Source organism: Phacochoerus africanus, chromosome 13 (assembly GCF_016906955.1).
Source record: "Phacochoerus africanus isolate WHEZ1 chromosome 13, ROS_Pafr_v1, whole genome shotgun sequence".
Taxonomy (NCBI): Eukaryota; Metazoa; Chordata; class Mammalia; order Artiodactyla; family Suidae; genus Phacochoerus; species Phacochoerus africanus.
In genome coordinates, this window is record NC_062556.1 from 2,392,593 (window position 1) to 2,420,455 (window position 27,863).

General features: G+C 51.9%; 1 protein-coding gene across 1 annotated transcript in view; it reads right to left on the bottom strand.

The window, feature by feature from the left end:
- Window positions 1–26,553, bottom strand: part of SACS (sacsin molecular chaperone) — a 39,322-nt gene extending 12,769 nt beyond the window's left edge. The window contains exons 1-8 of the mRNA XM_047755764.1: window positions 26,411–26,553; window positions 26,192–26,342; window positions 22,630–22,717; window positions 21,657–21,742; window positions 18,764–18,875; window positions 16,291–16,437; window positions 12,592–14,077; window positions 11,771–11,862 (exon numbers count right to left, since the gene is read on the bottom strand). Coding sequence (XP_047611720.1) covers window positions 11,771–11,862; window positions 12,592–14,077; window positions 16,291–16,437; window positions 18,764–18,875; window positions 21,657–21,742; window positions 22,630–22,717; window positions 26,192–26,342; window positions 26,411–26,421 — 2,173 coding nt within the window. The 5' untranslated portion in view covers window positions 26,422–26,553. The remainder of the gene's footprint in view (window positions 1–11,770; window positions 11,863–12,591; window positions 14,078–16,290; window positions 16,438–18,763; window positions 18,876–21,656; window positions 21,743–22,629; window positions 22,718–26,191; window positions 26,343–26,410) is intronic.
- Window positions 26,554–27,863: the final 1,310 nt, after the last annotated feature.

A 27,863-nucleotide genomic window follows, 5' to 3' on the forward strand; every position in this document is an offset into this window, starting at 1 on the left:
GGGACGAGGTTCTGGCGCTGAGACTGCTCCATGCAGGTGTCCATCCACAAGCCTCCAAGGCGGCTTTCACTCGGGTCTCAGCACTGATTAAAGCGTGTTCTTCTGAACCCTGGGCTTTGCAGAGTGCTTCAGGGACAAGCAGGGCACTGCTGCTGCCAAGGCAGGGCTGACCCCCCAGGCAGCTCCGCTGCTGGATGTTTCATCCGCTAGGAGACTAATAAGATTTTCTCTGGGGAAAAAAGATGTTGGATGATTTTTAACCACTGGTCGAGAAAATAACATTTCTAAGTGCATTTTGCTTCAGGGTATTATATTTGCAATACCAGTAGTAACAAAATTTTAAAGTCAGGCTGTGTACCTATAGGCATTTGCCCGTAAAGAGAAATAAAAAGCATCTCAAATTGAATCCTATGGAAAACTACTATTCCATTTTCTCCCTTTGTACTTATCATTTCCTGACTCTTAAAAGACTAATCTTGGAAAAAGTTATAAACGTTTCAGGGGCACACCTCCAGCCCCTGCAATTTCCGTCTATCATTATCTGTTAACCAAGGAAGGGCACCCTTACTTCACAGACTCCTGTTAGGAAAATGACCTTACCCGTACCGAGGAAATCCCTTCTCATGTTATATATATATAATAAGACGTTCAGAATTACTGCCGCAGAAGTGTAAGCAAGGACACACGTTGGTGACTTTTTAAGATCTCAACACGCACATTCTGGCTGTTTTCAGTTTCTAAATTGTGCAACTTAGGATGAGACAAATGGGAAGATTTAAGGAGCCATAAAATCGTGTCAATAATCTGACTAGCATGGTCTCCTTGGTCTGTGAGTCCCATTAAAAAATAATTATTCAGTTAATCTTTTTACATTCTAAAAAACTCTCACTGAATTGGATTAACTATAATAGCATATCCAAATCACAAGTAAGACAGAGGTCTACCACAAGAAAAAGAGTTAGAAAGTACAACTCAGAACACTCAAAACACACGCCAAAAGATATGCACCACACCGTGTTCTGTGTTAATCACTGTCACTTGACATGCATTCTGTGGGTCATCCCGTCGAACAGCCATACATGAAATCTGGCGACTTATAAAATACGTACCTACCTTCAGGAAAGGTATCGAATATCAATGTATCGATAAAATGCCAATAAAACTCACACACCACAGGTAACATGCAGTTAACACCTGCCATGCTCAGATGAAAAAACATCATAGAAAATAAAGGAGAGAGAAAATAGAGTAAGACACTCAACTGATTCACTCAGAGGTCCTGATTTCTGTTTATTTGTATTTAAGCCTTTACTTCTACCCTAACGTTTGAATGGTACCACAAAGTCTCCATGCCCAGGGTCAGAAAGCCACTGAACTGGCGAGGAACCTCTAACAGTATCAGTAAAATAATTTTCCAGCATTTTAATAAATGACTTGTGTTTTTGTGGCCCCGCCTTCAAAATGTTCAGCTCTGTCAAGAGGTCAATTCAGTGTGTGGTACCGACGTGTTCCCAGAGACAAAGTTTTTATCTAAACTCTTGGAAGAGCAGTTTGTGCTTCCTCTAGCTCACTTCAGAATAACAACCTCAGCATGTGTGGAATCACTGCTCAGGGATGCACCACGTCTTTGGCTGTGTGTGTCTGTCTAAATGTCTGCATTCAGTGTGGACGGAAACAGGGTGTTACAGGCGGCTCCAAAATAAGGCCAGGGTCCCCATGAAGGGTGCGCTGCACGTCAGTCACACCTTCAAGGACCAAAAAGGAAAGGGAGGGGGAGCACACAGAGGCAGGAGGGGATGGCCCGCCAGCCAGCTTGCTGCCCCCCCACCCCAACCCCGGCACCCTGCGAGCCCTGGCAGCATCTGACACCGCGAGGGTCCCGCGGAACGCCACCCGCTCACAGGCTCAGCACCACACTGCTGCCTCCTCCCTAGTTTTTGTCTCCAGCAGGAGATGGAACAACGGTGAGGAGACGGCGGACAGAGCCGGCCCCTCGGGCAGGTGCTAACCATGCAGCCTGCTCACCTCAAGATTCTGTCTTCCTCTTTGATTGCACCCTAGGAATTTAGGAACATCCAGTCATAGTGGCTGTGAACGATAAACCCCCCGAACAGGCTAGAAACCAAAGTTCATATTTACATGAATTATCACTCTAAAAATGACTTGGTTTCTCAATTAATTTCGTTAGAGGTATATCTATAGCCTGCTTCAAGGAAGAGATTGACTCCAAAAATAATGTTTATTACAAAAGCAATTTCTATAAAGCAAATCTTTCCTCTAATTTTCCAAGTGAACTGGGCAAAATAATACAAGTTGAGTCGAAACTTGTTATGAGAAGAAGACAGGCGACAAATGGCCTGGGCAGCGTGAGAACGGTCAGCGGCCGCCCCTAAAGCCTGCTGTCGGCCCCACCTCTGCTCGTTCCCTGGTGCGCTGGGCAGGCTGGGCCACACTCCACAGTGGTCCGCCCTCAGAGGCCTCCCTTCAGGGGCACAGGTCCCAGGATGGAGCCCCTCTGTCCTCCGCCTGCGCTAGTGGGAATGGCACAGCAGGTGCGCGCGCTCACTTCCCCATGAGAAGCCACAGCTTAAGGTACAAATCTCAGCACAGTTCTTTCGGTGGAAGGACTGCTCCCCAGTCATTTAAAATGGTTTCACTGTAGTAGGTAGAACAGCCACCTCTATCAGTGTGGTTTCCTCTCTCCTTTAATAGTTATGACCACCAGAAAAAAACAATGGTGACATAATTTCTAGCTACTTAGGTAAATGAAAAAACAGGGTTCAAAGAATCAATGAACAAAACCATCAGGCTACAAATGAACACAACATTCAGCCAGTCATCATACCTGAATATCCCCAGAGAAGCTGTTGTGCTAGAATATAATCAAATCTGTCTTAGAAAAAGCCAGAGTTGTCATAACTTTCATATGACAGCTACAGAAATTATAAAGTATCTTAACACTGTTTGTAGAATCTTTACACATAAGAGGTAAAAGAAAAGCCATAAACAAAACTCCATACATGGCAGAATATACGTTTAAGATTGAAAGGTGTATTTCAACGCAAACTAAATCCAAACTACGTTAAGGGGGCGAAATCTCAGTTCAGAAAGAAATCAAAATATGTACTTTATCTGCATCAATTACATTTCAACAATATAAATACAGTCAGGTGATAAGCTCCAAGTGGGCTTTTTTGTTGTTGTTGTTGTTGTTGTTGTTGTTGTTGCTATTTCTTGGGCCGCTCCCGCGGCATATGGAGGTTCCCAGGCTAGGGGTCCAATCGGAGCTGTAGCCACCAGCCTACGCCAGAGCCACAGCAACACGGGATCCGAGCCGCGTCTGCAACCTACACCACAGCTCACGGCAACGCCGGATCATTAACCCTCTGAGCAAGGGCAGGGACCGAACCCGCGACCTCATGGTTCCTAGTCGGATTCGTTAACCACTGCGCCACGACGGGAACTCCCAAGTGGGCTTTTTGTACAAGCTCTCATCGTATAATATTCAGGTAGCCTAGATAATTAAGAAAGGGAAGACCTCTGATTTTGGAAGGCTTTTGAATACCTCTGTAGAGTACACACAGTACACTTAATTCTGACCTTATGACAAAGAAAGGGAGGTTTTATCCCATATTTCCTCTACCTGCCTGCGGTAACCAACAATTACAGACCTCAAAGAAGCCCTCCTCTCCCCAAAGCAAGCACCTGCCTACAATTGGGTAAGAAGGCTGGGGACTTGGGTACCTTGGGCTCAACCTGTCAGCAGATACAGAGACCACGGGTCTTGGCAAAGGAATTTAAGCTCCTCTGATCATCACATCCGTCATTTTGTCAGTTACCAATACTGACTGGGCCCTAGAGACACAGAAACAGACAAGACAGCCTGGTCGCAGACCTCGGCTTACGCCTCGTGGGGAAGGCAGGGAGCAGACACACTCTTAGAAATGTCCAGCACAGGCAGGAGCTCAGGATGGGGTCACACGTGGACTGTGCCGGCGTGGAGCACAAGGCCAGGGGGCAAGGACAGCCACGGGCACCGTGCCCACGGGAGGGACAGACACATGGTCGTCCAACACGAGGGGTCGCGGGAGGTGAGGACCCAGGTGACTGACGGCACTCACAGTAAGGGCAGGTGCGGCAGCCCCTTTCCAGGTACCAGGCCTCATTCTAACAGCCAGAAAATGGAGCCAAGTAACAAAGAACCCCACATGCTAAGGATTCTGGCCTTTATTCAGAGAAGACGGGGACGAAGCCTTTGAAAGAGTTTCAGGTAAGAAATGAGAAAATCTCATTTCAGAAAGATAGCCTAGCAGTGCTGTGGCCTTCACTCGAGAGGCCAGAGTCCACGTGGGGAGATTGTCCGGGGCATTTCCAATCCCAGCTGAGAAGAGGTCGCCTCCAGGAGGCTGACGGTGGGGTCGGGAGGGAGAAGGGCTCCTGAAACGCGGCCTGGGGGGCCACAGATTCGGCCCTCGCGCCGAATCTCCCCACACTTCTCGGCTACACACGGGAGGCTGACCCAAAGCTGCCGCTTTTCCGGGAGGGCTCCCTGCAGGTACCTGAGCTGCCGCCTCGGTAAGGAACCCCGAGGGGCCACACCACCCCTCAGACACGACGTCTGCACACTTTGCCTGAGCGCCTGCCACGGAGTGTGCCCGCGCCAGCTCCTCTGCCAGCTCCCTAACCTGCCAGCCTCCCAGCAGCGACTCTGTCCCTGTATGTGACCCAGGCCCCGTCCCCCAGCTCTGCCTCTGTCCCCGTATGAGACCCAGGCCTGGTAGACTGGCCCACAGCACTGCGGACCCTGCTGTGAACACCTCTGGTTTCATGCTTCTTTATATTCTGCCCCCGAGCGCCATGCCCAGCACGTAGGGGCAATTCCAGCCACTGTTCGCTGCAGAGACCGGGGCCATGAAATGGACCAAGGCCCAGGGACCACCCCCAGTAAGTGTGGGAAAGTTTCGATGTGCGTAGGGTCTTGGTGCCAATCCACCAGGCCTTCCCACCGTATTCCCTCCAAAGCCCATTCTCCTGCTCTTGTACCTTCTGAGGCATTTACTCGAGTAACCTAATACGGAAAGAGTCTAGACCATTAAAAAAGTAAAACACACGGAATTGTCATTCCAACTCTGCATCTCAAGCGAGTCCCTTAAATCCTACAAATTCTTTCTGCGCAGTGTCACATCCCTGGAAGGAGGACAGGAACACGGGCTCTGCCACCTGAGGGAGATGTGACCAGGCACAGCAGGGGGCTCGGCCTCCGTGTCTGCCCTCAACCCCACCCACCCCGCCCAGCAGCAGAGGCGTGGCGCTAGCCTGGCAGCCAGGCACGGGGACACACAGAGAGTAAGGGCGGCCCCAGCTCTGGGACAGTTAACTGTGGCTGCAGGCGGCGGCGGGGGCAGCACTGGACAGAGGGAGGCGGGCCCCCCAGGTCTTCGGCAGGGCAGGTGGCGAGACGGGAAAGAGAGGAGCCTTGTGGGCTGCATGTGAGAGGAGGAGCCAAAGTGGGCAAGGCCTAGCAGAGGGCCGAGGGCAGATGAGAGGAGGCCCTAATTCGGCTAACAGGAGGTCTCGCCAGCACCCATCAGGCCACAGGCACTGTGCACGGCAGGTCAGAGAGACTCCTGAGACCGAGGGAACTCAAGTTTGTCGTTGGTCAGGTGCGCGGGGAACGAGGGCAGAAGAGGGAAACTGAGGGCCCTGCTGTCCACGTGGACGGGACTGGCCTGTCCCCATCACGGAAACTGTCAGGCAGGACCAAAGAGGTGAAGAGGGAGCACTGCCTGGACTGGAATAATTAATATCGTAAAAACGGCCATACTACCCAAAGCAACCTAGAGATTCAAAGCAATCCCTATCAAATTACCCGTGACGTTTCTCACAGAACTAGAACAATTTAAAATTTTATATGGAACCAGAAAAGACTCAGAATTGCCAAAGCAATCCTGAGGAACAGAAACCAAACAGGAGGCATAACTCTCCCGGACTTCAGGCAATACTACAAAGCTACAGTCATCAAGACAGTGTGGTACTGGTACCAAAACAGACAGTCTGCCCAACGGAACAGAATAGAGAGCCCAGAAATAAACCCAGACACCTGTGGTCAATTAGTCTTCAACAAAGGAGGCAAGAACATAAAAAGGGAAAAAGACAGTTTTTTCAGCAAGTGGTGCTGGGAAAACTGGACAGCTGCATGTAAATCAATGAAACCAGAATACACCCTCGCACCATGCACAGAAATAAACTCAAAATGGCTTAAGACTTAAATGTAAGACAAGACACCATCAAACTTCTAGAGAAGAACACAGGCAAAACATTCTCTGACATCAACCAGACAAATGTTTGCGTAGGTCAGCCTCCCAAGGCAACAGAAATAAAAACAAAAATAAACCAATGGGACCTGATCAAACTGACAAGCTTTTGGCACAGCAAAGGAAACCACAAAAATAAACCACCAAGACAACCTATGGAATGAGAGAAAATAGTTTCAAATGATGCAACTGACAAGGGCCTAATCTCTAATATATGCAAACAACTTACACAACTCAACAGCAAAAAAACCAACAACACAATTGAAAAATGGGCAAAAGACCTGAAGAGACATTTCTCCAAAGAACATATACGGGTGGCCAATAAGCACATGAAAAAATGCTCAACATCACTGATTATTAGAGAAATGCAAATCAAAACTACCACGAGATACCACCTCACACCACTCAGAATGGCCATCAGTAATAAGTCCACAAATAACAAATGCCAGAGGGGGTGTGGAGAAAAGGGAACCTCCTGCACTGTTGGTGGGAATGTCAGCTGGTACAACCACTCTGGAGAACAGTATGGAGGTTCCTCAGAAAACTATACACAGAACTACCCTATGACCCAGCAGTCCCACTCTTGGGCATATATCCAGACAAAACTTTCCTTGAAAAAGACATGCACCCACATGTTCATCGTAGCACTGTTCACAATAGCCAAGACATGGAAGCAACCCAAATGTCCATCAACAGATGAATGGACTAAGAAGATGTGGTATATATACACAATGGAATATGACTCAGGCACCAAAAAAGAACAAAATAATGCCATTTGCAGCAGCAGGAATGGAACTAGAGACGCTCATACTGAGTGAAGTAAGAAAGAGAAAAACAAATACCATATGATAGCACGTATCTGGAATCTCATATACAGAACTAATGAACCTTTCCACAGAGAAGAAAATCCTGGACATGAAGAACAGACTTGCGGTTGCCAAGGGGGAGGGGGAGGGAGTGGGATGGACTGGGAATTTGGGGTTAACAGATGCAGACTAGTGCCTTTGGAATGGATAAGCAATGAGATCCTGCTGTGTACCTCTGGGAACCACATCTAGTCACTTATGTGGAGCAGGATAATGTGAGAAAAAGGAATGTATACATGTATGTGTGACTGGGTCACCTTGCTGTACACTAGAAAACTGACAGAACACTGTAAACCAGCTATAATGAAAAAATTAAAATCATTAAAAAGAAAAAAGAGGAATTCCCATCTTGGTACAGCAGAAACAAATCCAATTAAGAAGCATGACGTTGCAGGTTCAATCCCTGGCCTCGCTCAGTGGGTTAAGGATCCAACATTGCCGTGAGCTGTGGTGTAGGTCACAGATGAGGCTGGGATCTGGCACTGCTGTGGCTGTGGCTGTGGCTGTGGCTGTGGCTGGCAGCAACAGCTCCAATTAGACCCCTAGCCTGGGAACCTCCATATACCGCGGGTGCAGCCCTAGGGAAGAAAAAAAAAAAAGAGTGAGCCCTGGAGGGGGGGCGGGGGGCCTGGGAGGGAGGGCCTGCACCGTGGCAGGGGCGGCAGAAAGAGGAGGGGCTGACGCAGAGGCTGCGCGGCAAAGACGGCGAAGTGGGGCTGTTTCTGAGCACGTCGAGGGTGGGCTGCTCCCACAGAGAAGAGACGGCGGCTTGAGGAGGGTGGAGACTGGCTGTGGAAACGCCGATTTGGAGACACTAAAGGAACTCCAGGGCAAGCTCATGGCAGCTGCCATTCCATCAGCATTTACCACGGGCCACATAGTGTTAAACCACACGCGTCACGGATACCGCGTCGGATCGGCAGAGACATGCCAACAGTGAGACCACATCACAGCGCAGGGTTTTCAATCACCTGCCCTACTGCGAAAACCAGGTAAAAAATTCAACTGGGGAGTTCCTGCTGTGGCGCAGTGAGATCAGCAGCGTCTCTGCAGCGCTGCAGAGCAGGTTCAATCCCCAGCCCAGCACAGTGGGTTAAAGGATCCGGTATTGGCACAGCTGCAGTGTAGGTTACAACTGTGGCTCAGATCTGATCCCTGACCCAGGAACGCCATATGCCGCAGGGCATCCAAAACAAGGAAAAAAATTCAGCGGGTGAGTTGTGACTGCCGGCCATCCCCCACTCAACCTTATTCTCGCGTCATCACACTTGGAATAAAGCACTCTGCATCTCAGGGAAGGCACTCTTGAGGCCGCAGACATCCTCTTATGGAAGGATGTTACTGTGTTACCATGTTACGGATAAGGCGAGAAAGGCTCAGAGAGATTGGGTTATTTTTTCCAAGTCGCACAGTAGAGGAGTGAAGTTTGAGCCCAAGTCTGTGTGACGACAGAGGTGAAGCTTGTAACCACCACACCACACTGCGCTGGCCCTCCTGAGGTGGGGGTGCAACTGAAGGTGTGGAAGCCGTGCCACGTACAGGACAGCGGGGGCCGGGAGTGACGGAGGGTGCTCCAAGGAGACGAGGGGCAAACAAGAGCTGAGCAGGAGACCCTGAACAACCCCAGCGGGGGGTAAGCTGAGGAACAGGTGCTCACAAATAACTCGGAGAAGCGGGCAAAGAGCAGTCTCAGGAACCCAGCGAGCACAGTCGCAAGGCCAGGGAGCTCAGAGCGGGGACGAGGTAAAACACAAACGCGCTCCGCTGGCCTTGCTGACACCGTCAGGAACTGGGGGCCTCGGTCAGGCAACCTGCCGGCCATGCTGGCAGAAGCGCAAGTCAGCGGGCAGTGCCAGGAACGATGGGGCAGGGTGCGCAGCAATACGTGCCCCCAGGCCTGGCCTGGGGCCAAGGGCAGGCCTTCCAGAAACAGGACTGGGGCCGAGGGCAGGTCAGCGAACCCAAGTCAGGGTGTGTTTCCCGAGGGGGAAGGCGGAGCCGGGAACTGCGCAAGGAAAGGGGCAGCGGGGGCAGCAGGGACAGGGCCGGCAGGAACACACTCAGCTCGGGGTTTTTAACGTGAAACAAGTAAGAGATAAACGACCACGTCACCGTACAGACCCTGCCCGGGCTACCGGGTTAGAGAAACACCCACCACAGAGGAAGAGCTTCCCATGCAGCTGTATGCAGCAGAACCTTCAAAACTGGCGAGCTTTTCCCACTCACTGGAAAGACACGTCCGCGGCGGGCGCGTGGGGTCAGCACAACAGTCACAAAATCATTACGTAGAGCAAAAAAGACCAAACGCTGTCACACATCGGTGGTGCTTCCTACGGTGGGAAGGCAGCCCCATAACTAAGGCTCCCGGCTCCCCGCCCCACACTCGCTGCCCCTCACCTGCCCGCCAGCAGAACGGGGAATGGCTCGCCGACCGGCCCGTTTAGAAAGGGGCTCTGCTGCTGCCCAGGGAGACTGCCAGGCCCGGCCCGCCAGCCCCCGTGCACGGCGGGCCCCAGCAGCCTCGGCGTGCCCGGCCAGAGTTCAAGGGCAGGACGGTCCGCAGCCCCGACGTCCACCTGCCGGGCCCTCCCTGCACACCCCTCACGACTCGGGTCTCAGGGAAGGGAGGCAAAGGTGTCACTTAGGGGTCCCCATCAGCTCCTACACCGTTATGCTCCCGAACATCCCAGCTGTGAATGGCAATAAAGCCGCAGCAACAACAAACTCCTGCCTGGACCTCACGGTATAAAAACAGGGAAGGCGCCCCAGGGGCAGTAACCCCTCACCCCATGGCCAGACAGAAACACGAAAAGGCTAGGGGTCGGGACCATTAAATAAGCACAAGAACGGCGGGTTAATAAGTCAAGCTACAGAAAAGTGACCGTGAAGGCCAACCGTGGGACAGCTGAGCCACAAATTACAGGTGACACACGCAGTGAAGACACCCTATCCAGTGTCACCGTCCAAAACAACTAACCAGGAGCCAGAGAGAAAACCAGTGTTCATGGTATGATCCCCAAGTAACAATCGAGAAGGCACAGTAGACGAGAAGATGAAAATACATACAAAGCAGGAAGACTCAAGGTTATCAAGATGTCACCTTACCACAGGGAAAAGGACCTGACTTTAACTCAGCCCTACAGACGTAAGAGCCAGTGCCCAGCAGCAAGGCCGTTGCGAGGAAGGCAGCCCTGCTCCGCCGTCGCAGTCCACCCCTTCTGCCTGCTGGGTCGGGAGTAACTTTCAGCCAACTTCCAAATCCACGTCCACCTCAGAAACCTTTGGCCACGGACAACGGCCCCTCTTTCCACAGTGAAGCAGCACAGCCAGAGACTGACCCACAGCGGCACGTGCGATCCCGGACGGGCCTGGCAAACCTAAGCGTGCGCCACGGCAGCACGCACAGCCCACACCGCTGCCTCCTCCACAGGACGCGCGGGACTCTGGATCACGGTCGCCCCCGAGGTGACGGGGCTCCGTGCAAAAGGCGTGGAGCTGCAGCACGTGTTGGGTTTATAAAATTTCATCAGGCCTACATTTAAGACATAGAGACTTTCCATATGCACATTACATTTCAATGTAAAGTTTTATACAGGAATACAGGCGAGAATTTGAAAACTAAAGATTGCTGGAATTGGAGCACAGGATGGCAGAGTTACAGGCCAGCGTGTTTGGCTAAGGCTCCCTGGAAGATGACGATTCCCAACTAAGGGAGGGATCTGGATGCCCTCGGGCTCGCACGGCACCCTCGGCCTCACCCCACTTCACGTGGGCCTGGCCCCGTCCAACTCCTTCCCTCCTGCTCCAGGCGGGGAGAGGCGCCGTCGTCAGCAACTCGTCCTTCGGCAGGTGTCTCTGACAAGAAAATTGCATCCACCGCCAAAGACACGCCGCAAAGAATACGCTTTCCAACCGTAACTAGGAGGACAAATCTAGACGTTTTCAGGCCAATATCTAACTTCAAAGGCTCAGGCAACTGTCTTGCAAGAGAAGGGTGTTTGCCGAAGCTGAAAGACCATACTGCACACAACCACGCCGTCCTCTCTCTTCCTAAGAAGAGCTCCCGCTCAAGGACGGCACCCTCTGCTGGGGCCGCCCCGCCGCAGAGCTCCTCGGCCCGCCAGCGCTTGCCGGCACAGCCACACAGGGCTGTGGAGGGCACGTGTCATGCCCACGGGCCAAAGCCGACCCCTCTGCCCTGTGCCACCTAAGGGACAGCGGCTGCACTCACTGCCACACGGGCTACGGAGGTGAGGCGGGGGCTCAGACCAGAAGGAAACAAGAAAGCACTAAAAACTGCACAGCCCTGTGCACGTCTAAGAACTGATTTCCATAAATGCCCACCACCACCGTGACGAGAGAGCCCGTCAAACACAGTATCACCTGCGGATTCTTTGGGATGGCAAAATCCACTATTAAAACATCTTAAACTACAATCACATGGGGTTGATGTGAAACCATCGAGTTATGGGTCTAAAATGCATAACTATCGGCAATTTCACACTGATTCAACCTAATGGAAAACTTAAACTGTTTACATTTCTATAAATACGTTTATTTAAAAAAAAAAAAACTAAACAGCTATAATACCTCGTGTTTGGGCAGCTTCCTTTAAAGCAGCCAGAAGATGAGGTTTCAAGTTATCCAAAATAAATCTTCCTTCAAGACCTGGGAAGAGGGACCTAAAACATGAAAGAAATATAAGTTGAACCTTCTAACAAGGCTGAGATAAAGACATCCAATCACACAACTTCAAGGCAACTCCATGTACTTACTATTTACATAAATTATAAGGCACACGTCAAATCGCACTGCAATACTCCTGATCAAGCATCCCCCCGCTTCCCTTTAAGACAAATCACGCACCATTTCCAAAACCAGGCGGAGTCTACACATCTCAGGATAAACCTAGTTTACTTCCTGAAATGTCAATACACATCTCGGTCATAAAGAAATTCTTAACATGGCATTTTCATTCGTTTAATTTCATCAAAATAACTCACTACTGACTACTTTTAGTTAGTATTAGCTCTTTAGAATCATTATTTGCAGTGTTCTCTTACTGGAATTTCCAAGAAAACAACTGCTACAACTTGTTTCCCCTGCAGCATGCAGAAGCTCCTGGGCCAGAGATCAAACGCATGCCGCAGCAGTGACAGCACCGGATCCTCAACCGCGAGGCCCCTGGGGAACTCTGAACTTTCTAACTGCCAGTCATCTGCACGCTTTTGCCTTCAGAGTGTAACCGTGCGTCCCCTCCTGTTCTAACAGGGCCGTTGTGCCAGGCCCTCCTCGCTGCGGCTGCACCGTAACCGCTGCGTTTCCCAGCAGGCTCCAAACGCGCCCGGGATGGGGCCCCAGGATGGGGCCCCAGGAGTCGGTAGCGCTGTGGAAGCGGGCCCCGCACGTACCTGGGGTGGTCCTCTGAGGTAATATAGACGACATCCTGGTCTGAGACAGATGAGGAGAAGGGAACAAAGCTTCCACTTTGCAAAGGCAGCAGCTCCAGCCCGAGCAGCTCGCTGTAGGCCTGGTCGGAGAGCACAAACTCGAGCAGGTGAAGCTTCTCGGCGGCGCCGCCCAGGGGGGGCGCCTTCCTCAGCACCTGCCGTGTCCACGCGGGCGTCACCTTCCCCGCGGGCCTGGCACCGGCGGCGGCCAGCTGGACGGCAGCAGCCACGTGGGCCGGCGCCTTGACCACCTGCTTCCCGGCGCTCTGGAGGTAGCTGAGCACAGACCTGGTGTAGTCCAGACTCTCGTCCAGGTCGGAGAAGCACGCCTGCTCCAGCCTGACCCAGCGGCCGCTGAGGGAGTAAAGGACCTCGTTCTGGAACAGCTCGCGAAACAGAGGCTCCAGCACGGGCTGCCAGTGCACCCGGACCCGGTCCACGTCCGGCCAAAGCCCGTAGACGGCGTCGGCTGACAGGGGCAGGCCGGGGCTCCTTTCCGCCTGCAGGCGGCTGATGGCATCCAGGATCAGGGTGGCGTAGGCGCGAGGGACCACGCTCCCGACCAGCAGCTCGTTCCACAAGGCCGCCGGGTCCCTCCACTGGTCCAGCTCTCTCCATTTGATGCTTCTGCGATTGTCCGTCAGGCCGAAGAAGCCGCTGATGTGCACGGGGAGGCCCGTCTTGCTCTCGTCGCCCGGCGGCAGCGGGAGGAAGCAAAAGGCCCTCCCTGCGAAGCCGGAGGCTGCCCTGCCCGCCTCCTCGCCCCCGCTGGACAAGGGCATGGCTATGCCAATGACCGGCACGAACTTCAACTCGTCGGCCAGCGCGTCCAGCTGGGTACTGACGCCCCGGCCGCCCACACTGTTACACACCAGCCAAGACGTCCTCTGCGCGCCCCCAGCGCACGCGTCCTCCACCACCACGTCCGTCGGGTACGTCGCGCAGGTTATGCTCTTGCTGGGCACCTTGGCACAGTAGCTGCTGATGGCGGCGCCCAGGGCCCTGACGGCATCCGGCCGCTCCGGCTTCGGGGCCTGGCCCTCGCTGGCCGTCACCCTGAACACCAGCTTCTCGGTGCCATCGGCCTCGCGGACGTGCAAGGAGACGTCCTGCACACTTTTCAGGAAGAGCAGCACCGTGTCTGCATCGGCCCGGAAGGACTCGAACAACTCGAGAACCTTCTGCTTATTGTAGAGGTTACCGCTAAGCTGCGAGGGCTGCAGGCGGAGGGGGAACCGGAAGAATGTGCCCGGAAAACTGCCACTTAGAAACGTTTCCTCGGTGCTTCCAAAAATGCCAATAAACGGTGCAAACTGGTCTGCAAGCTCGCTGATTTCTTTGCTGTCATCTTTAAGATTCCAACACTGGCCTGATTCGTGTGGACCAAAAAGCGTTTGGTGGGGATCCAGCATCCCGATCTGGTCCCCACTGAAGATACAAGGAACATCTGTGAAGGAAAACCCACCGTCACCATCGGCTCTGAAGCGCAGTGGACGAGCACCACCACAGCCACACACGAGCTAGCACCAGAACGTTCCACCTGAGAAAGCATGCGTCACAACAGAGCCGTCCAAGAACAAGCTACAGTTAGCGTTGAGAATACGATTCTCTGGACTCGAAAAATGATGACTCTCTTGAGTCACAAAGTCCCAGGCATCGAGGGGCTTCACAAGAGGATCGGGAAACCCTAAGCTCCACCTGCAAACACACACCACACAGCTCCACCAGGTAACGAGTACGTGGGAACTCACACGCCCACCACAGCCGTGGGACCTCAATCAATCAGAACAAAGCTGCAGCCTACGCCCCAAACACGAACTTCACCCGGAGACTCCAACAGAGAGGGGACAGAAAGAACCACGCAGGCGATTCTGTGGCCTGGAGCGAGTCAGAAATGGGCTCATCTGACTGAGGCCTTCGTCTGCAGATGCAATGCAACCAGGGACGTCCGCCTGTGACAGGGCTGCTCCACTCTGGGCTCAGCTGTCACACCGCCCAGGCCCAAGCCCTCCGGGGTCTGATGTAGGAACTGGTAACTCGGCCAACCCGGCCGCCAGGTCGAGCACCAGCGCGGTCTACACCCCTTCCGTCCACACCCCCTTCCCACGCCTTTTCCCAGAGCTGCGTCAGGAAGCCTCCTGCCGGTGGTAAAGCAGGAGGCGTGACCTTCACCAGCCCCAGCTCGGAGCAGCCGCTCCAGCCGGCGCCACCCCACGTGCCCACGCTCATTCCGGACCAGGGACGAGCCCACATGAGACGCAGACACGGAGTCGGCGGACTCAGAACGCTTCGCTCCTGCACAGTCTCCGCGCCACTGCAGCTCACACCTGCGCCCCCGTAAAACTTAAAGGCTGAGGGTCACGCACAAAGAGCTGAACACGCAAATGTGCACATGTAATCGGTATAGGATGTGGGATGGGCCTTCGTCCATCCTGGTATGCAGTGTAACTAATGTCACCTGGAAGGGTGTTTCACGTTGCAACGACGTAAGGGCAACTGGAAACAGGCTTCCTGAAAGTGGGCCACAGCGAGCAGACCGCCCGCCCGCCTGCCTGCGGCGGTCCCAGGTCAGGCCAGCGTCTGAGAAGGAAACCACGTCTTTCACCCTCAGGAGTGTCCCGCTGTGGGTGATAAATTATATGGCCACGCTGGCCCCAGCTACGGCCTGCCAGCTCAAACTCCCCTTCTCCTGCAGGTTCAAAATGCAAACACACTTTGAAATTAAACCATAGCAAGCGCTAATTTCTGAAAAGCTTTATCACAAAACTACAGTAGATACTAAGAGCTCTGACTCTGGAAGAACAGCCACATACGCTGAGAGACGTCTACCCTAGAGTGTCACATACCTCCTACTGTAACTGCGAATCGGAAACCTCCTATTCTTCCTAGATGCCAGACACGATTTCAAAGTGCTAAAATACTCCTAAGTTTAAGGAGAGCAAAATTTTTATGAACAAAATGAGAAAGGAGAGTCACGTCAGAGATCTTTTGTCAGTTCCTCAACCAGAGGCTCCTACCCTTTCTGCGTCCTATTATTTAAAAACACGTACAAGGCGTTCCCACCGGGGCTCAGCGGTTAACGAATCTGACGAGCATCCATGAGGATGCAGGTTCAATCCCGGACCCTGCTCAGTGGGTTAAGGATCTGGTGTTGCCATGAGCTGTGCTGTAGGCCACAGATGCAGCTTGGATCTTGCATGGCTGTGGCTGTGGTGTGGGCCAGCAGCTACAGCTCCGATTCAACCCCTAGCCTGGGAACCTCCATATGCAGCCGGCGTGGCCCTAAAAAAAGCAAAAATAAATAAATAAATTAAAATATGGAGAAGAAAATCTGTGAAAATCAGTTTGCCTGACTCAAAGATTTGCGGCATAAAATTTTTTAGAACAACGATTTTGTGTAGGCTTTCAACAGCTCAGAGGAAATTTCAAGCCACAAGTAAGATGACGGAACACACTGACTCCTTGGATCACGTGATGAAGATTCAGTGCAGTTACCGTGGCAACTTGAGAAAATGCACGACACACTGATATTTCATTGACATACTTCTTGCCACTGACACAATCTGGGAAAGATGCCTTTTAAAACAGCTTCACCTCTGAAGTTAACCCAATAAACGATAATAATTTTCAGTATCAAGACTGAAAGGCCAGATACCATACCTGTGATATGATAGACAGAATTAAACCCGATTCCGAATCTTCCGACCTTCAAAGGGTCGTCCTTTTTCCGGCTGCGCGCGATCTCCTGGATGCCGTGCCAGTCCTCCGGGGTGAAGACCGCGTTGTTGTACACGTAGAGGGCTGGCCCTAGGCGGCAAGGGACGTGCGGGTGTTGAGAAAGGGGGCCGGAGTGCTCAGTCCCCGTTGGAGACCTGGCCCTACTTCACACTGCTCAGTGGCGGGAAGACGGAACTGAGCCCAGTGACTGAACTCGGCCCTCAGTTCGGCTGTCTTCACCATAAAAACAAATGACAAATTGATGGTAAAAATTGCCAGGAGAAGAAACAGTATTGTCGACCAAAAATTCAAGGAAAAATCACGGTCCTTGGATACTCGACACACAGGGCAAACAAGAACATCAATCGCCGTGCACTACTTTGTAAACTGTGTTTCTAGAGAGCACAGTTACTGATCTTTGCAAAGGGAATTATCTGTAAATGCGCTAAGATCTGCGATCTAAAGAAACCTGTTTGTGGATCACTTCATAAGGTGAAAAATAACCCTGCGCACTCACACGCCTCTGGCCTCAAGCGCAGACGTGGGGTGCTGCCATGGTCCGTGTTACAAAACAGCGTGACTGCCACTGGTGACACAGTCGCCGCAGGGATCCGCATGCAGCCCAGGCTCCTAGGAAGGACGAGCACTGGGAAGGCCCCTTCTCTAAACCCAGCTACGGTGGGTGCTCCCCCAGCACGAGAAGACCTGGGGAGCCTCTGGGAGCCCCCGGTTCTCCCAGCTTCCTTCATGCGTCACAGCCTTGAACTCATCAGTTGAGCACGAAGCTGGGAAGAGCCTGGGTCCTGCACCAGATCGGACATTCGAAGCCCTGCCACCTCGTTATACGGAAGCACTCAGGAGTTCTCAGCTACATGCTGTGGGTAAGGGGAAACTGTGACCAGGAAGTGACGGCAGCCAAGACACTAGTCACACCTGCTGAAAACGGAAGACGCCCTCAGGCCTCACAAGCAGGGGCTGCCGTGTGAAAAGGCCAGAGGTGGCGCCCGAGTTTTTCAACTGGCTAATCTGATATCACCGGAAGAACCTGGCTCTAAGGGTGCCTATGCACCAACTCAGCTCAATAATCTTCTTTCAAATTTTTTTTAATGAGACCAAGTCAGGCCTAGGGCAAAATTTCCTAGACGTGAGATAGAATTTTGAATCAAACACTTCCAGGACCTCATCCCACTCTCACCTTCGCCGTGTCGCTTCTGCAGGACACACCCAGTATCAGTGTGTCAGCAGACGGGACACTTCTCAACACACAGGATCTCATTTAGCCCCCAGAGCACCTGGGAGCCCGCAGCGCTCCCCCACCGCAAAGGCAGGCAGGCGAGGACACGGCCAGGCTCTGCCCTCGGCTCAGTCCCAGCGAGGGAGGATGGGATCAGGGCCGCTCACCACCGGGTCCTGTGGAGACGGGCACAGGGCGGCCCTGGGGAGGGGACTTGGACCAAAGTCCCTCCCAGGACACAGAGAGCCTTCCGCGCGATTACATCAACCACAGACTCTGAGAGCCAGGAAGCCTGATGGTCGGACCCTCTGGCTGTAGAAATGAAGGACCTGCCCGAGGTCACGAAGGAGCAGGAGTCGGGACCAGAAGGAAAACCTCCCCGTGTGTCAGGTGGCATCGCACCCTTGACAGACACCACCACGCAACCTTCCTGTCACAAGCGGGGCCTGAGAAGAAACACATTAACTAGGAGAGCACATGCGAAGTATTTACTATTTAACAACAATGGCGATCACTCTCCTAAATCACAAAGCCTCTTCCACAAATCACACAACTCACATCTCCTTCAAAATGTGTCCAGGCAAGTCTGAGCTGGTCCCCGCTTCGCTCAGTAACTTTCTTCCACCGTCAGTCAGTCACAGTCCCCCATCCGCGTCACGGCTGAGCCGCAAGTCCAGAATATTCTTTTCAACACCGTGCTGCCCAGCCTACGACACCAGGAGTCCCCTAAGGATTGGCTACGGTTTCTACCGTCTCTCATTTTCCTTACTCACGCCTCTCCTGCTTCAAAATACTTCCAGAGTCCTCCGAAAGGAGACAGTACCAGAAACAACCAGCCCTCTTACTTCTTTCCAAATGCAGAGGGGTGTTCTGTTTGCAAGGGCGTCAGTCTGCCCTGCTCCTGACAGAAGGTACGCTCGCAGGTCACTGAGCAGAAGAGGAGACCCACGTGTTTCCTCTGCTCGTTCCTCTGAGTTGAGATTTTCAGTCCTCGTTCTGTAAAAATACCAACTAGCAGGGACACCTGCTCACGAAGAGCAGAGGAAACACGTGAAGGAGTGGAGTTCAACCGGCCAGAAGGGAGGACCAGTGGCGACAGACCGTTCTTCACACACTGCACTGGAAGTCACTCAAGATCGCCTGTTCGTACAGGAACTAACCTCCCCAACGAAGGATTCTTACCCTGATATTGTGCCATATCTTTCGACCAGAGCGTCTCTGTTCCATACTGAGTTTCATCATATAAAAATTTAACCTCTGTGGCCCCAGCATCTTCTGCGTTCTGAATTAATTCCTAGTCAAGAAAAATGCCAAAAATGAATACTTAATAAGATGGTCACCTACCGCCTGTACTTACCTACAATACGTTAAAAGTCATTACACATGAGTGAGGGCACCCGCTCTGCATCGGGAGCAAGGTCTCTGTCCATTCTCAGAACCAGCGACCAGCCAGCTCAGTGTCGTTTTTGTTCCTGGGATATTTTAGCGGAATTGAACCTAGACTAGTCTAAGGTAAGGAACAGGCGACAATTTCCTGGATGAACTCCGACTTAGACCAAACCGAATCAAACGGTTGTATGTTACATGGATGGGTCTCTAGACACAGGCTAACCCACCCTGGATTAGGACACTCGTGAACCGCTATCTTGGGGGGCACTATTTTTTACCTTCCCAGCACCCTGGAACCGCCGAGCAGGGGGCAGGGATGGGCAAGGACCGCAGAGGGCATTCCTGATACTGCAGCTGAGCCAGCAGCAGAACCTTTACCCCAGCAGGGCCACAGCGCCCCCGTGCAAGGAGACTGTGGGCAGGGCAGCGTGGCGCTGAGGGGCTGCCTGGGAGGTGAGCTGGGGAGCCCGATCCCACCTGCTGCTCACCCCCAAACACAAACAGGCGGCCACGCCTTGACCTGCCTCCTGTCTTCCTTTCACACGACCACCCATGTCTCATAGGGTTTTAAGACCATTCCCACCCAATCCAGTCTAACAGAGTCTCTAAAAATGAGCCATCCTATTCACTTTGGAATAGAACAGAAAATTAAAGGCAGAAATAAGAAGTAAATAGGTAGCAAATCAACGTGTAACTGAAGAGCACTTTAGAGGCCGGAGCTCGCGTTCATCTGTACAGCTATTGTGACTTACGCACATTTTAGGGAGCAGAGATAAAGGAAACCAGAAATAAAAGTCCCAGGCTCTAACGACCCGTCTCGAGTTGGAGGAAAATCAGGACGAGGCACTTCTTCTCAGGGATCTCTTTCAAACGGATTCTGAGAAGAAGAGGCAGTAAGTGTGCCAGCTGCACAAGCGCTTGGGCTATAGACACTCAAGTGCCTCTGGCCCTATCTTCTCTCGGCCAACATCACAAAAAGTGCAGGTCTAAGTCCAGGGGATTCTAGGATTCCTATTAAAATCTAAGGCGGCTGAATCCCCTAAAGTACCCAAGGAACAAAAAGGACACCGAGGACAGGCGAATACACCCCGTGAGCGCAGTGGAAGGACTCAGCGTCAGCTGGCCGCTGACTCTAAGCATCCAGAGGCCTCGCTCACCACCTTGGCCTCGTCTCCACTCCCTTCTGAGCTGATGGCCTAGTTTAATGTAGTCTGTTCACCTCTCTCTACCCAAAACAACCCAACGACCACACGCTTCCCGCCTTCACTCTCCTAATGGAAAGTTTTCAAGGGAGCTTTCTGTGAACCGCTGATGCCTGCTCTCAAAGGTGCTCCCACATGTCCTCGTCATTAAAACCACTCTCCTCAACCAGCATCTGAGGATAACTGCTTAGTATTTAAAGTAAGTTAAACAAGGAGTTCCCATCGTGGCGCAGTGGTTAACGAGTCCGACTAGGAACCATGAGGTTGCGGGTTCGATCCCTGCCCTTGCTCAGTGGGTTAACGATCCGGCATTGCCGTGAGCTGTGGTGTAGGTTGCAGACGCGGCTCGGATCCCGTCTTGCTATGGCTCTGGCGTAGGCCAGTGGCTACAACTCCGATTGGATCCCTGGCCTGGGAACCTCCATATGCCGCGGGAGCGGCCCAAAGAAATAGCAAAAAGACCAAAAAAAAAAAATAATAAAAAAATAAAGTAAGTTAAACAGACCTAGTGCTTATTCACTAAAATTTTACCATCTAAACTAGAAAATAGGAGTTCCTGTCATGGCTCAGCAGAAACAAATCTGACTAGTATCCATGAGGACACAGGTTCGATCCCTGGCCTCGCTCACTGGGTTAGGGATCCATGTTGCCATGAGCTGTGGTGTAGGTTGCAGATACAGCTCAGGTCTGGCGTAGCTGTGGCTGTGGCATAAACCAGCTCCGATTTGACCCCTGGCCTGCGAACTTCCATATGCCACAGATGCAGCCCTAAAAAGACAAAAAATAAAAATAAAAAATAAACTAGAAAACAAAATAAGAGCTAAGATATTGAAAGTAATAAACACTCTATAATAAGAAGAAAAATAAATAAGAATTAATCTACTTTTACAATTAATTAAGGAAGTTTCTTACGAAGGTGAAACACAAATCGAACTTCAGCATCTTCCCACTACTGCTTTCTTGTATGGCTGCTCAGTTTGTTTTTTAATGACTGTATTCAAACTAAAGGAATATATCATAAATAAAAATACTTAACTAAAATAATTATCCCTTTAAATCAACTCTCCTAAAAAGCAAACTGCTAAATCCAAAGGAGTCAAACAGGCTTGGGTACACAGCCCCTGAATGTGGGTTTTGTACTATTTTATTTGGTCAGCTGGTTGGTGTGCAATAGCCCTGCACAATAAAATTCAGAAAATTACATTATGTACTTCCATAAAATTACCCAAAAAAGTGTTTCTAGAGCAACACTGCTTGATTACAGCACAGAGCACTGAGGGGTTCCTTCGCCCCTGAGTTTAAACCGACTGCCCCTCGGCCCAGGCCATCCTGCCAGGGCACTGCAGGTGCAGAGGGAAATAGATACAGCCACTCAAATCTAGACGAAATGTTTACAACATAAATACCAACAGGACCAGTAAGCAACTTCAGTCCATCTCGTTTTTACCAGTGTCGGTGCACACAGGTACACGACCTCGCCCTACCTTAAGAATCTGTCCTCCTTCTGGGTATCTTCTCAGAATGTCCTTGAGAAAATCGACAAGCGGTGGGGTTGTTTGCCCAAATCGACCTAAACACAGAACATATTTTACATGACTTTTTTTAAAAATCCTCTGGCCTGTTGCCAATGTGTTACTTGATTCTGAACCAAGTAACTTGTAAAACCACACAAGTCGTGACTTCACGCAGGCACTGCAGCACTTTTCTGGTAGGAAAACCTAACTACATGGATTCGGTAGAAAGCAAAGCAGAGTCGATTTTATCAAACCTCAAGATTTTTAATTAAACTACAAATTCAGTTTTTTAAATACGTTCAAAAATACACTAAATGTCACATAAGATTATCACGGGGGGATGTTGCTATTTTCCAAAGCAAATGAAATAAATGGTGCTACTGTGTGGGCGCTTTGAAGCTAAGTAATCAGCCAGAGACTGGGGTGGTGCCTGTTCTGACATTCCTAATATTCTCAAACTCACGTTCCGCCTGATTTGAAGTTCACCCAGTCACTGTCTCAGTGGCTGCCCAGGTCAAACACCCTAAGTCTTTCTAAAGTGGAGACGCTCCGAACTGACCCACCAGGTCACCTTCAGACGGGTGCCAGACAGCAAGGTGCAGGGAGGCGGGGGGAAGGGCGGTAACTTCTCAGATGCCCAGAATAAAAATACAGCTGTTTATAAGTAAAAAAAGAAAGCTGTGCTTACAACGAAATCATCACTATGAACTCATCTGCGTCACATTGGAACAATGACCCACCACAGCCAAGCCCCGCGGGACTCCGCCCGCAGACTGCTCCTGCCCACGCATTCTTCCAGCCCACCAGCTGCGCCCACCTGCGCCTTCCTCTGGCCCTGACAGCCCCTCATCCCACCCCAAAGGCATGTTCCTCGTTTCATTTTTAAAACATAATCTTTATGCAATAAAAACGGAATTTACGCCTGGTGAGGTGGATTTCATACCTCCCCCTTTTAAGCCTTTTGACTGAAGGTTTACAAAGAGATGACGACTGCCGCGAGTCAGCTCTCCAATCGGGATCCAGTCACATAACTGAAAAATAGAAAATAAAATGGATGAAAAGCAATATAGTGCCTAACTCTGTAAATTCAAATTTTCACCTCATTTGGTTTCCACTTATGAAATAACATTAACTTATGAATTAACATTCCACTTATGAAATAACTTATCAGGAAATAAGTTGCTCTGGAGAACTGAATATGGCAGAGAACAAAATTCTGTTTAAAAATGTAAATGATTTTTTTTAACTATAAAGAGATAAAGATACACATATTTATGTTTTAAAATAGTTAAAAATGTTTTATGGTGAATCAGGATTATTGACATAAACAAAATCAGTCTTTTGAATAGCATTTCCAAAGTGTATTACTCGGGGAGCTCCCTGGGAGTTGTCACTGCTGTGGCGTGGGATCGATCCTTGGCCCAGGAATTTTCACGTGCTGCAGGTACAGCCAAAAAAATAAAGAAACAAAATGTATCACTCAGAACACAGTCCAATGAGATTTAGCAGATATTCGAGAACCAAAAAAAAGTTTTAAATTAGTGGGAATAATGTGGTTTTTAAGGCATTTAACATACTAAGGTAACTTTCTTGAAAAGGATTATACCATGTGGCATTTCACACCTCTTGGCAGTGACTGTTTTCACTTATTTTTGAAGAGCACCTTATATTACTCCTAGAAATACACGTCGGAAAACTGCTCAGGTGTTGCCATGAAAGCCGTGATGTGCAAGACGGCACACGAGGACTGGAACCTCTGAAGCCGCTGTGGCTGCCACGTCCCCAGTGGGCCTTCCTGAAAAATGTCCTGGCATTCCTTTTCCTTTCGGCAATGGTTCTGTGTCCCACAAAGGCAGGGTCCACTGTGTGTGCCCAGGACCCGGGGCAGGGCAATGAAGGGCCTTTTTGGAAAATGAGGTAAATGATCGAAGCCAGAGCCCCTTCTCCCCAGCAGCCCACCCCGAAGGGTCACTGCGGAGAGACTTACAGGTCCACCCCTGCAAACACTCCTGCTGCCCTGTCCAGAACCACCTCTGCAACTTCCTCTTCCTCCATAGACGTGAAGGGCGTCCCTCTCATCTGCGTCAAAACCACTGTCTACAGGAGTTCCCGTCGTGGCGCAGTGGTTAGCGAATCTGACTAGGAACCAAGAGGTTGCAGGTTCGATCCCTGGCCTTGCTCAGTGGGTTAAGGTTCCAGCGTTGTTGTGACCTGGGGTGTAGGTCGCAGACGCGGCTCAGATCCCACGTTGCTGTGGCTCTGGCGTAGGCCGGCGGCAACTGCTCCAATTGGACTCCTAGCCTGGGGAACCTCCATAAGCCGAGGGAGCAGCCCTAGAAAAGGCAAAAAAAAGAAAAAAGACGAAAAAAAAAAGAACCCAACATAGTGTCGTGAGGATGCAGGTTCAATCCCTGACCTCACTCAGTGGGTTAAGGATCCAGCGTTGTTGTGAGCTGGGGTGTAGGTCGCAGACGCGGCTCGGATCCCACGTTGCTGTGGCTCTGGCGTAGGCCAGCGGCAACAGCTCCGATTGGACCCCTAGCCTGGGAACCTCCATGTGCCACGAGAGCGGCCCAAGAAATGACAAAAAGACAAAAAAAACAAAAAGCCACTGTTTACAAGCACCCACCTCCCACTGCGCCCGCCCTCCCTCCAGGGGTCCCCAGGCTGGGCCTGTCAGAGGCGGCCTCCCAGCCTTCTTGCCAGCCCAGGGCCTGCTCCGCATGGCGACCAGCTCTCTCCCCCAAAACCCAAGTCCACTGGATCCCCAGCACGTCTAACTGGCTCCGCTCCATTTCCAGCTCTCAGACTCTCGACGCCTCTCGGACTTTGCTAGCAATGTCCCACCCGGCCTCCGTACTCTCTGTACGTCATCTTCACTCAGTCCCCATTTCTAAAACACAATCCAAACATAACTGTGACGTTAACAGTTGTTACAGTTCCCAGTTTATGAAGCACTTTCATTTACACATTCCCACTGCATGCTAAAGCAAGCCGATAAACTCTGTGCCTGGAAACACGGGTAAGAATAATTGTAACGGTATTGTGGTTAACAGCAAAAGTTTAAAAACAATCCAAATTCTATGACATATTCATATAGTGGAGTAGTACAGAGCAATGAAAATGGTGTAACTAAATAACTACATAAATTTGAGTTGATATTTACAACATAATATTGAGTGAAAAAAGGTTAATTCCAAGTTGCTACATAAAGCATAAGCTTCTCATAAAGTTTATAAATAATTAGAAGCAAACAGTATATTATTTAGATTATACACACACATACAAGCCCAGGTACAGACACACACACGATAAAACCATCAAAACAACTACAAAACAGGCAACAGGACAAAACACATGAACGGGTAAGGTGGGAGAGGCTCTGGGCGTGACCACACCTAGGGGCTAAGCTGACAGCGCAGAACCACAGGAGTAACCAAAGAGGGAGGTCCAGGGCCAGGAGAGGACACCCAGTCAAGAGACTGGGCAGGCGCAGATGAAGAGGTAAGAATGACAAGCCTTCCTCCCCAGTCCCGCCCAGTGTCCTCAAGCAAGCCACCATCTGCCACCACCGGGACCGAGCAGCAGGAAGACGGCTCCCCGGAGGGAGGAACGTCAGAACAGGTCAGCCTGAGGCCCAGCTGGGAGGGCAGGAGACCAGAGGGCTGAGACTGGACCGAGGGGCTACATTCACCAACACCTGTGCTGGTAGTAAGGCAGCCCAGCACTTGAAACGCCGTCCTGTGGGGCTCAAGCAGTCCTCGTGTATCTTGCTCAAGTCTCTTTTGCCTCTTTTATCACAAAAAAGTGAAGATATTTACAGGGATCAAATAATAAGTTAATTTTCAGTGAAGTACCTCCATTTAACTCCCTTGAAGGTCACTGTAGTATTTCCGCCGATCTTAAAGGTGACATGTGATGTGAAATCTCCTATTTTCCAAAGTTTTGATGTACCAGGTCATTCATGTGCCCTTACAAGTTTTAATATAAACTTACTCCTCCAAATAACAACTTCCATATTTAAGTATGTCTGAGGACCCATCCTTTCAGTCCCCAATTTCTGTGATTCAAAGATGCAGGGAAACTTCTAGGACATACCAGGTGGAAGGACGGATCGGTATTCCAGTTAAAAGCCAAACGCCATCAGAAAAGTGTCTGTGGTCACTTCGGTGGCGATGGCTCCAAAGCAAACTAAGAAATTTTTAAAAGCCCCCTGTCTATAACGCCCATCAAGAGCACCTTAATTTCAGGCAGTGAAGATGCAGACAAACCAGGGGAGGAGGTACAGCGTTGAGGCGGCAAACGGACAGAAATGACAGGCACACGGCCGAGTCATGCCAGGCTGTTCACAGGGCAGCCCTTCCGGCGGGCAGGAGCCCGGCGGCCCACCCCGGCCGTCCCGTCCCCGCTTGCCCCGTCCCCCGGGCCCCCACCCCCGGCCCCAGGCTCCCTCCGCCACCCCGGCCCCCGCGTGCCCAGTCCCCGGGCCCCCGGCCCCGGCCTACCTGCCGGCCGCCGAGCCACAGCCGCTGCTCCGACGCCGGGAAGCCCGTCTCGGCCGCGAGGCGCCGCTTCACGTCACGCACCGTCCAGGACGCGGGCACGGCCACCGTCCTGCAGCCCACGCAGCCGGGCAGCACGGTCACCCGCAGCCACCTGTGCGAAGGCAAAGGCCTCAGCGGGCGCCACGTGGGGGCCGCGGCCCCCGCCGGCCCCGCGCTCACCTGTCGCCCATGGCGCGTCCTCACCGCCCGCGCCGCGCCCGCATCGTGCTCCCCCGCAGGCCCACGCCGCGCGGCCCGCCCCGCCGCAGCCCCGGGAGCCTCCAGGCGACGAGGAGCCGCGGAGGAAGCCGTGCGCGGCCGGGCAGGGGCGGGCGGCGGCGGCGGCGGCGGCGCGCTCCCGGCCGCAAGGGCCCCGGAGGCGTCGCCCGCGGGCACGCGCCCGTCCGGACCGTTAGCTGAGGAGACGCCCCTCCCGAAAGGACTCGCCCCGCCCACAAGCCCCGCCCGCCCCTTTCCTTGCGAAGCCGCTGGGCCCACCAGGCCCCGCCCCTCCCGCCCGGACTCGCCGGGTCCCCAGACCACGCGCCTCCTGTCAGGACTCGCCCCGCCCGCAGGTCCCGCCCCGCCGGCCCCGTTACGTGAGAAGCCTGCCTTACGGGCGCCGGCCGGCCCCTCCCACTAGGCCCGGCCCAGGAGGCCTTGCCCCGCCCAGACCCTTCGCGGAGAAGCCGTCTGGCCCCGCCCCCCACAGGCCCCGCCCCCGCCCGCCCTCCCCGCTTCCGCGGCGGCGCAGCGCCAGGGCGGGACGGCTTAAACGCTGAGCGCACGTTTGGAGAAGACGTGTGGAGTTCAAAACCGCCCTGAAATACAGAACCTCGTGTCTTTCCACGCTAGGGACCTGGAACCTCTGGAAGCATCGCCCAATGAGATTTACGGTGGCCTCTTGGGCACCCGAGGGGAACGAGGTGGCTGCAGAACACAACCGTCTCCGGTTTCGTTTCCTTCGTTTCCGGCTTGCTTTTTAGGACACCTTAAAAGGGGGATTCACCGTGCTGGAGTAAGGAGTGACGGGGCAAGTGACAGATGACTACGCACCAACGCATCCACCCAGGACAGGCTAAAATGTACGTAACTGGTTTTGGCAGTACTGTCTTCTACTGTTGGTGGCCCGTTTTCCCATCACTCCTGCAAGCTCCTTGAAGGCTTAGAGTTCATCAACTCGCCCCACAGTGACTAATGCTGCCTTGTAATGTGAGTGTGTATGTGGCTTGATGACGCTTCCAACAATGTCTGTCCTTCTGGCTAAATTCTCACAGGTGTGGAGGAGACACGTTGCAAAAAAAGGCAACATCCATGAAGGCTATGTTCGTGAACAAGCAAACTTGCATGTTTCTTGTTTAAACACCCTTAATAGAATAAAATGTTAGTGTGGACCCAAAAAACGGCATTACTGTTTCAGTTCTAACTTCTCTCCACAAAAAATATTTCTCAGAACTCATTATCAATAATAAATATGCAAGACAACCCTTAGAGCTGTTCCATCCCTTCCTTCTAACCCTATTTAAAAGGGAAGTTGCTGTAGGTCATGCAGGTGTTTCCCTACTTGGAACAAGTAAGCACCTTCGATCAATTAAAGGAGAACGGAAAAACCCTAATGGGCGAATATTCACGT